This window comes from Megalobrama amblycephala, linkage group LG11 (genome assembly GCF_018812025.1).
Source record: "Megalobrama amblycephala isolate DHTTF-2021 linkage group LG11, ASM1881202v1, whole genome shotgun sequence".
Classification (NCBI taxonomy): domain Eukaryota; kingdom Metazoa; phylum Chordata; class Actinopteri; order Cypriniformes; family Xenocyprididae; genus Megalobrama; species Megalobrama amblycephala.
Genome location: NC_063054.1, coordinates 29374305 through 29384871, shown reverse-complemented (window position 1 = coordinate 29384871; position 10567 = coordinate 29374305). Strand labels below are relative to the sequence as shown.

Sequence of the window (10567 nt, the reverse complement as noted above, 5' to 3'; positions counted from 1 at the left end):
ATTCAATATAGATTAATTTGGATAAATATCAGGTACAGTAGCTACATGTTAGGAAAAAATCTCTCAACTAATGCTGTAAACATACAGGGAGCTCTGTCAGCTGGTGTTATTATTAAAGATTACTATTAAAGGGATAGCTCACCCCAAAATAAAATTTCTGTCATCATTTAGGCTACTCACCCTCAAGTTGTTCCAAACCTGTATGAACTTCTCTTCTGCTGAACTCAGAAGAAGATATTTTTAAGAATGTCAGTAAACAACAGTTTATGGGACCCCATTGATTTCCATAGTATGAAAAAAAAAAAGAAAAAATAAATAGGCCTACTATGGAAGTCAGTAGGTTAATGACGCTCTTCAAAATATCATCTTTTGTTTTCAGCAAAAGAAAGTAAGTGAATGATGACAGAATTTTCATTTTTGGGTGAACTAACCCTTTAAATTAATATAATGCGGTTCATAATGCATGCAGATCTCAAATTCTGTCCATTGTATTACGAAATTCAAATGATAAATAAATAGGCTAGCGTTTTGGCGCTCTTTGGTGTGACAGATCGCTTGCCGCCGCCGCCTCAGAACAAGCGAAGCGCATCTCCACAGCGCGATTTTCGCGAAATAAACATGAATTAACATCAACAAGGTATGTTAAAAGAGACAGTAGCTACAACTTACTGAAATGAACCATGTCTCATGTAATCGTTCAGTCAGTGTGTTTGAACCGCGGAAAGACGTCAATAAAAAAACTTGAGAACATGTCACGTAACACCACATTTACCTCAGAAAAGCCATTCAGGGACCATAAACTCGATAGTCAGCTAGAAAAAGAACTCTAGAAAGAGGCATTTTGCTAAATATATACATCATATTACATATATACTGTTCTTCAATATTTAATGTAGGCTGTTTGAATAAATCCGTCGTTGTTGTTTTTTTTTATGACAGCCATCGTTTATATTTCAAAAAACGAACTGAAGTAGAAACATAGCCCAATTCTGTAATAATTATAACGTTGGCTACTAACTTTATAATTACTAGGCTATGTTTCTACTTCAATTCGTTTTTTGAAATATTATTACTTTATTATTATATAAAGTTTTTACATATATGTAATTTGTGTTTGTATAGGCTACAAATCAGTCAATTTTAACTTTCAAAATTAGTAATGTACCAGCTGACTCCCTGTATAGTTTACAGCATTAGTTGAGAGATTGTCTTTTCTTGAGAAACGTTGCCATGTACTATACCTGATGTATATCCAAATTAATCCATATCGAACTGAATCAGAATCGAATCACAAGCTTGTGAATCTAAACTGAATTAAATCGTGAAATGTGTCAAAACACAGCCCTAGCATTAACAATAACAATAACAAAGAACCATAAGTTATATTGGAATATCTTTTAGGGAATTTGTGATAAATAATAATGTTAACTGCTGTCCACTAGCATACAATAACTCTTATTGCACACCATGATTTTTACCCAAGCAGCAGTTTCCATGGCAACAGCCTAAAAAGGCAAGCTGCTTTCATGCTTACACTGTTCAGAATGATTCAGTGTCTATACCTGCAAGTAGATGTATTGACCTGTATTTATTTATATAAATGCTGTTGCATCATTTTCCTCTCTGGGTTACACATCCTGTACCTCACAGACCTTGTATACATATTAAGTGCAGGTTTGAATATATATAATTTAGGCATATTTTGGTTCGGCTTGTGCACAAAGAAGCCACCTTTGTCCTAAATAAATAGACAAGCAGACACAAACACGTTTCTTCTGTTGGAACAAACCACAATTTGTTAAAAAATTTAAGATTCAGAGCAAGACAGAGAATACCGAATTATAGGCTACCTGCAGGCAGTCCCAGCTTCTAACAGAATGTGAATTTGTATCAGAAGCTGCAGTTATGGCAATGAGGAAGCCAGCGGGTCTGTACTTAACTTGACCTTTAGCCTGAAGCATAAAATACAGATGCATTAAAAAATGGTGTTTACTATAGGCTTTGTGTAGACAACACACTTCAGATTGTCTGATCTTGAATTACATTGTCTTTGTGAACACTGCTCATTGTCAGATAAATACTGCTCTAAAAACAAGTAAAGCCCAGGACACACCAAGCCGACGATCGGCCGTCGGGCAACGTCAGACCGTTTTTAAGCGTCAGCCTATTAAGTTTTCCCGGTGTGTCCTGCACCGTTGGCTCAAGTCGGACACCGTCTGTTTTTTTTGGGCCGATTCAGCATGTAGAATCGCCATAGGGCGAGAGAGAACTCTGATTGGCTGTTCAGTTTAGTGAATGAGTTGAAGCACAAAAAATTGTTTTCGAATTTCGACCCCCTGCCAAATTATTACCCCCTCATTGAAGTCGCTACCTGATTGCCTAATCTTAAAGGGTTAGTTCACCCAAAAATGAAAATTCTGTCTGTAATTACTCACCCTCATGTCGTTCCACACCCTTAAGACTTTCGTTCATCTTCAGAACACAAATTAAGATATTTTTGATAAATTCCGATGGCTCGTGAGGCCTGCATTGAGAGCTAGCTTAGACTTTCAAATGCCAAGAAAGGTACTAAAAACATATTTAAAACAGTTCATGCGACTACAGTGATTCAACATTAATGTTATGAAGCGACGAGAATACTTTTTGTGTGCTTCATGAAGCTTCGAAGCTTTACAAATCTTCGAAGCTTCTAGCACTCATCACTGAACTAAACACTGCTTCATGAAGCTTCGAAGCTTTACAAATCTTTTGTTTCGAATCAGTGGTTCAGAGCATGTATCAAATTATCTCAAACTGCCAAAGTCACGTGATCTCAGCAAACGAGACTTCATTGCGTCAAAAGTGTTTGAAATTTCAATGGTTCACATGACTTTGGCAGTGCCCGAACCACTGATTCAAAACAAAAGATTCGTAAAGCTTCGAAGCTTCATGAAGCAGTGTTTAGTTCAGTGATGAGTGCTAGATATTGTTGAATAAAGTCGTTATTTAGGTTTTTTTTTTTTGGTGCACAAAAAGTATTCTCGTCGCTTCATAACATTAAGGTTAAACCATTGTAGTCACATGAACTGTTTTAAATATATTTTTACCTTTCTGGGCGTTTGAAAGTCTAAGTTAACTGGCCTCACGAGCCATCGGATTTTATCAAAAATATCTTAATTTGTGTTCCGAAGATGAGCGAAGGTCTTACGGGTGTGGAACGACATGAGGGTGAGTAATTAATGACAGAATTTTCATTTTTGAGTGAACTAACCCTTTAACCCCACCCCTAATCCTAATACCAATACTAGGGGGGTAATAATTCTGAATTACGAATATTGACGAATATATATGAAAAAATAGACAGTGGTCTCCTTACACGCAGGCTCAGAACGCGCATGCTGGTTGACAGTCAGCTGTACTTCTCTCTGTGTGTTCACATGCAGTATTTTAGCCCTAAGGCAGGCGACGTGAGGCGACAACACAGTCAGCTTTTATCAGTGCTAGTTCTTTGGTGGCGGTTTGGTGTGTCCCTACTCTCTACCCTAATACACCATGCAATAATTGCTTTTTAACTGACTTTTCCCACTACATTTTCACAAGTCAAATGATAGTCTAAAAGACCATTTTGTCAACTAATTTTTTTAATTTACTTTTTTACAAAATGTGTAGCTACTGTGTTTGGCTTCTGTATGGTAGTATAGATATAATCCCCATGAGATATGTTATCTATAGGAGGCTTTAAAATATTAATTTTTTAGCAGAAATATGTGCTAAATCATGGCCAACAACAAGCCAGCAGATCTAATTGTCTGGTAAATGTTAACTGACAATTATAGATGCTTGTAGTATGAATTTTATATGGATGATTTATCATTATACAATAACAAACATGCCTTTGTTCCTGTTTGTACAAGATTTATCTTTTTTTTTTTTTTTTTTAAATATTCTAGCACATCCAAATTTTATCTAAGGATTGATTTATTTATTTCTCTCACTCAATAAACAGCTTTGTCTTCCAAGATTCACAAACCAAAGGTTGTCCACATGAGAGCGCCTCTTCATTGCTTTATCAAAGAAGCTGCTTCATCTGCAATAATGATGTTCTTTGAGCATTACTATTTGATATGGAAAACAGGAATTATGTAGACAGGCCCTGGGCGAAATGAGATAAAAAAAAAATAATAATAATAAAAAAAAACTGACCAAGCCATGGAATAATTACTCTGTGAAAAAGGAAGGTTCCTTTTATGTATTTTATTGTTTTCTTGTTTTTTTTTTGTACAAAAGAGCAAATTTGGCATACAGAGATACATTCACTTGTCACAGTATTGTTGTTGCTTTGTTTTTTAAATGCAAGCTCAAACATTTCAAGGATGGCGTTAGAATATACGCAAAAGCACACCCTCTTTCTCTTAACAAAAGATACGCTCTCCGACGTAACGTTGTATGCTTTAATTCTTTCTATTTTGTTCCTAAAGAGAACTAATCCCACACAAAGTGTCGACAAGAGCCCAAAATAAGTAATTCTATGAATAGAAAAAACAGGGAAAAAATACTAGCATGCAAATGCAACTTTTGTCAATAAGCTTCGAGAACTTTGAACGAGGAGAATGGCTTTACGAAGTGATAGTCCAGATTGCCACAGTGAGGACACTGCTGTACATTGCTGTACTCGGAGAAATACTGCATGCCCACACGTACGTCTATAACGGGTTTCCCACAATGCTTGCAGTTGAGCCGTGCCTAGGCAGAAAGAGAGTAGTGACATTTTACTAATATATATATAAAATATAAAATGATATGTTATATAGTTTATGAGCACTAACAGATTCATTACCTGGCAGCACGGCGATGCAGCCAGTATGTCGTATGTGTACATTGTGCCCAGCTGGTGCCAGCTTCCATCCCACCTAGACTTGCACTTTATACACACGATTTTGTGTACTCCTTCCAGGCAGTCCACACAGATGGCATAAAGGTGCATCAGCCTCCCTTTAGAACATAAACAGAAAACCCTTTAAAACTGCAATTAGACTCTAATTCATGAAAATATATTCTAATAGGGATTTAATGGTATGCCATGATCAAAGCATTATTATCTGTCACAGCTGCTTTGCTTCTTTATTACAAGAAGAAAAGGATTACTTTTTATTCCCAATCAACTTAATTTATGTATTCGGTACTTTGCCTCAAAATGTCTTTGTTTTAGTCTTCAGCAACAGTCGCATTTAATTCTCAAATGCTATGCTTGAATTGTTTTTGCAATGGGAAAATAATTATCATGCAAAGTTTGTCAACTGACTCAGCTCAGCATCATTTAATAAAAATGGTGAAGCTGGAAATGGAAAGGTTTTTGCTGTTCTTGCTATTTTATCAGAAATGAATGGTGTAAATGCAATGCAATCTTTTCTAACCAGGGAAAAAGAGACAGATTCAATGAAAATAATGTGAACCAATAACTGATTTTTTTTTTAAGGAATATTGATGAAATCATTACTACGTATAAATCAGTACTACATATTTGTCTGTCAAATTTGTTATGGTTGATAACCAATAAATGGACAATATTAAAATTCTATACTTTTTTTTAACATAAGTTAAAAAATAAAATACTAAAGTCAAATATTTTATATGCTACAATTGAATTTAGGCATCACAAAATTATGAAAATGAATATTCATTATGAGATTTGCTAGAGATCTCAAAACACATTTAGCAGTGTTACTAAATTATTAGTGTTTTTAAAGATTAACTTTGAGTTTTAGATGATGGCAAAGGTAATCTAAATGTAAAAATAGGATAAGTGAGCATGAAACCATTTAATATGTAATATCAGCCTGGTAAAATAAAATTTTAAAAAATCTCCAAATATCATCCAGTAACCGATATGGTACTCATAAATCATGTGTCCCTAATTTATATTTTTACTTAACATAATTATATTTTTTAATGCAAAAAATTCACAAAAATCTAGTCTTTCATTGAAGTAAAACAAATGAAAGTATGCGGGATTCTCATTATGAAATAATGCTTTTCTCCAAAACACATTGGGTACAATTATTAATTATTTAAATATAAAATGTCATAAATGTCATAAAATTATCTTAAGCATTGATGACATTGAAGTGACTGCACAACAAAGTTTGGAGACACTGAAAATGTGAAAAGAAACTTGTTTAATGAAATTTTAATTGAATATAAACAGAATTAAAGTTCAATTTAAAACATTGTAATTTATGAATGAAACCATTTAGATTACTAAAGATATTCTTTGCTGTGCGAGCTGGGAAGTTTATGGGACACTAATGAATAATAACAAAGTCCCCCTGTGGTGAAAATCAGGTTTTTAATGTTGTTTATATGTCTGTGTGGTGTTTTTAATATGCTTTAAGACAAACCATGTGTAAACTCATAAGTCAACACAATTGCCAAGTATTTTCTCTCTAAAACGGCTGTGATCTAAAGACAGTTTTAAAAATGCGGTTAGAAATCGCTGGTGTTTCTGACGTCACAAACTACCTTGTAACCAATCACGTCAAAGTGCCGGCGGGGTTTAGCATATCATTAACTATGACCGCTCTGAAACAGAGAAGTCTCAAGAGAAGCCAGGTTATCCCAGTATATTTTTCTCTTGATATAAAAAATCGGGTAGATTTAGCAATATAGCGGGTGTATGATGTATATTACAATGTAATGATAAATATGCCTTCCTCCACTGACTTTCTGAGTTGTTCAAAGCGTTTCTATGGATACTGATTTTCAGAAGACAAGCTGTATGACTTGCGAACAGGAACAAGGTTTGTGTAACATTAGCAACACATTATTATCTGTTTGAGTCAAGCAAAAAGATAATCAAATTAATTACTATTATGTGTCCGATGTTGTAAAAAGCGATACCATTGTGCAGTGTTTACCTCAGTAAGTTGACCGAGTGGATCTCTGAGCTTGTGCGTGTGAGTGGAGGCGGAGCTAATTAGCATATTCATAGATCTGCGTATACTAAATGAAGCAAGCGTGTAGAGTTATATTCAAGCTATTTTAAGGCACAAAGAATTTTTTTTTTTTTTTTAATGTCACTTTGGTGATCCAAGATTACTTTTAAGGGATAAAACTACAGGGGGACTTTAACATTTTCCACTCTAATATTTTGAAGAGAAACACCCCTTTTTGAGTACGAATAGTGGATTCACTCACCTTGTAAATGGCAAGGTACATCATACTCGATCTCATCATGGCGTGAAGGGCTCAGGAACAGCGTTCCATCCACTAAAGGGAACTGCTCAAAGATGGGCAGGGTGTGATGGCAAAGGGCACAGTTCACCACATTGCGGTGACTCGCACTGAGCGCAGAGAGTATAAACTTCCTGAGATCCTCTCCCTGCCCAGCTTGGGCATCGTCCTCCATTCGCACATGATAAGTGTTGAGCTTGTGTCTGGGAATGTGTGTGAGCAGCTCTGAAAGATCCAGCCTCCTCAGGAACTGCACAGGGTTGTCTCCAGGAGAAAGCCGAGGGAGGCACATGTTGGCGGCTCCCTGCTCAAAGTGAGCCCCACGTGCCACCCCACCTCCGGACAGCAAATGCTTCCTGTGGCCTTCTGTATGAACCGCGTTCTTTAGAAACTCACCCAGGTGCCTCGAGCTACGCGGGCCACCGAGGGACTGGGGGGGAAAGGAGGCGAAGCCTGACGGGGGGGACTGAGTGGGGGATTCGCATGGGGAGCGGAGGCCGTGGGAAACCCCACCGACGGCATTGGGAGGACCGGCGTGACATCTCTCCTGGGAGTTCTGCCAATCTGCCGATTGTCTGCGAGACAGTTCCTGACTGGAGCCACGGTGAGCTAACTTGTGGCTCGCAGATGATTTCCCTTTCTTAGGCTCATCGGCAGCTTCCGGCCCCCCTCCGCCGCAAGCACCACCTACAGAGGAGGCACCACTGCTGGGCTTCCCGCTCCCTTTCTCTGGCAGCTTTTTCTTGCGCTCGTCCTGCATGCGTTTCACCTGGTACCAGTCAGTGTCTTTTTTCAGGTGTCCCTGGCCGCAGCGACAGGAGCAGAAGCGGAAGGCTAAATCGTAGCCCTTTTTGGTCCACATGTTCTGTCGGCACTGCTTCTCGTTCCAGCTGCGGGCCCGGCCGATGCAGTTGAACTGCACCAGGATGCTGCTCTCCCACTCATAGAAGCATTGCAGGTGCATCCAATTGCCGTAGGGGCAGAGTTCACTGTTGCACACCACACGCTGGTAGTCGTCCTTCTCAAGGTCAACGGGACGGCCCAGACTGCACACTAATGGGGTGGCACATGTGGCCTCTGCCAAACACAATGGAGATTTTATTAACTTAAGCTTAATGCAATGGAATAGCTCACATACAAATTACACTTCTTTCATCATTTACTCACTCTTATGACTTTGTTTCTTCAGTGGAACAGAAAAAGAGATGTTAGAATTATTTGCTTTCATTGCAGGTGAAGAAAAGATGCAATGAAGGTAATTGGTGACAGAGCCTAACATCTTTTTTTGAACTCCAGGAAGGAGCTTAGAACAACATGAGGGTGAGGAAATGATGCCAGAACTTATATTTCTGGATGATCTGTTGCTTTAAGGGAAAATATCTTTAATGCAGATTACAACGGCTTATGTTATACACAAAATAAATAGATATTTTTAAATTACATTTGGTTAATGTATTGTACTGTAATGACAGAATTAATAAATAAACATGAAAAAAATACAGGAGACATTAGAATAAAGCAAAAATTCACAAAATTTATTAAGGGACATCTACAGTATTTATAGACTGCATTCAAGCAGCGTCACTGGCAGAATTCAATGTCAGTACATTCAATACATCATTTCTATTTATAATAACTCTGTGGGTGCAAATCCCACTCAAAAAGAAAAAATATTACGCAACATTCCTGTGAATGAAGTTGAAGTGTGTATGTGTGTGTCTCATGAGAGACAATTATACAACAGACAGTTCCAGTCTCCAAATTTGATTGTACAGCAGCATTTCAAGAGTGCTGTTTTTCTGTTTGAATCACAACACTTTTAAGTGTTCACTACCTTTCAAACCAGACTAGTTAGGCATAAAGCGAAATGATTGTTTTCTCTCATTAATTGAAGCAATTGTCTAAATTCAGCTGCAGAAAAGAGCATGTTGGTGTTTTCTTTAGCTCAGTGATCGCTCTTGAGTGGGTTTCTCTCACTAGTGTGCGCGCCTTATTAAAATTAAAACTTTAAAAATTACTTAAAGAACGTTTGAGCACATATGGAAAAGCCCTGTTGCTCGGCTCCTCTTACAGATTTCAGTCTATGCATTGCTTAATGACACAAAAAAGTTTTTTTTAACAATTTGTGTTTGTTGAAGACATACAAACTAACTGAACAATTTGTCTGAAACGTACTTGAGTTACTTATAAATAAATAATAATAATAAAATTATGAATAAAATCTATTAAAATATATCCTGCTGTATTACTAAATATGAAAGGGCTTTGATTACCTGCGCCCTTACATTCCATTATTCATAGCTGTCAATCAAAGCTAGAACACCACTTCCATTACCTCAGGAGCCAAAGCCATACAATGCATTATTAAACACTCTAACTGCACATCATTACGGTGATATGACATGCCATTACACGACATACACACAACATTTGGTCACATGCAACTCCATGCCAAGTGCATCTACCCTTGAACAAGGCCTACACAACCACCTTACAGTGCAGGACGATAAGTGAGAGCACTGAAATCTCCAGGCAATGTCGTAACAATTCTGATGACACGCACACAAAACAAGTTGCTGCAAGTGAGAGAACATTAGAAGGAAGGTAACGCGCGCGCACTTTCAGGGAAACGTACCGTCTGATAGAACATTCACTGAAGTGACGTTCTTACCGCTTCTGTTGTCGCTCGGCGGACCCGCTGTCGCTCCAGTCAACACCGAGGCAGTTCCTCCTGTAACCGCAGACGCAGAGGCTCCATTTTCTTGCTCGTCCCCGCTACTATTCGTGCGTTTATTTCTCTTCCCCTTGTTGCTTTTTTGGTTGGGCATAATGGAGCGCTCAGTATGAATGCAGCCTGTCAGCGACCGCCACCGAGCATTTCTGCGGATATCATGTCGAGGGTGCTTGACGAATCCACTGCGAAAATTAATGCACGGTAGATGCAGATCTTACAGTTCGATCATCATCCTCCAGATTTGTGCAGGCAGTCTTGACAGCAGAGGTACACCATGAAGAAGGCGTGTCCCTCTCTTGTTTTGATTCCTGCTCTGAAGAGAGAATGTTCCTCTGGCCCCGCCTCCATCTCTGATCCAGACCTAGAGCTAGGAGTTAATAATAGCACAGACTGAGGGAGTCCCGAGCAAATCATCGACACATTGCTAAAATTATTAGAAAAACAAAAATGCTTTGTCACATATGTGATATACATGCTATTTGAGCTGTTATCTTAATTTTGCAGGTCAAGGTTAAATCAAGGTTCTAATTAGAACCTAAAATATTCTTTTCTCAGCTAGATGCAATTAGAGAAGTTCTACAAAGAACCTGGTAAAGAATGGTTTTCCACAGCTGTAGACTCTTA

At 37.9% G+C, this 10567-nt stretch overlaps 1 protein-coding gene across 4 annotated transcripts; it reads right to left on the bottom strand.

Moving 5' to 3' along the window:
- Positions 1-4218: 4218 nt before the first annotated feature.
- heca (hdc homolog, cell cycle regulator) lies at positions 4219-10411 on the bottom strand. Of its 4 annotated transcripts, none has more exons than XM_048207323.1 (4): positions 9845-10336; positions 7174-8286; positions 4817-4971; positions 4219-4722 (listed from the first exon to the last, which is right to left on the bottom strand). In XM_048207323.1, the coding sequence occupies exons 1-4, from the start codon at positions 10035-10037 to the stop codon at positions 4558-4560; spliced, it is 1626 nt and encodes a 541-aa protein (XP_048063280.1). In that variant the 5' UTR covers positions 10038-10336; the 3' UTR covers positions 4219-4557. The 4 variants fall into 4 exon arrangements, with proteins under 4 accessions (XP_048063280.1, XP_048063281.1, XP_048063278.1 ...); XM_048207324.1 differs by having other exon boundaries at positions 9881-10319; XM_048207321.1 differs by having other exon boundaries at positions 4219-4971; positions 9845-10411.
- Between the last annotated feature and the right edge of the window lie 156 nt (positions 10412-10567).

Bases quoted from the DNA above. Each gene is read 5' to 3' on its own strand.
- heca (XM_048207321.1), bottom strand. From the start codon at position 10,037: ATGCCCAACCAAAAAAGCAACAAGGGGAAGAGAAATAAACGCACGAAT. The intron at 8,287-9,844 runs GTACGTTTCCCT...TGTGTTTGGCAG, and splicing joins AGTGAATGTTCTATCAGACG to AGGCCACATGTGCCACCCCA. The intron at 4,972-7,173 runs GTGAGTGAATCC...TATGTTCTAAAG, and splicing joins TGTACCTTGCCATTTACAAG to GGAGGCTGATGCACCTTTAT.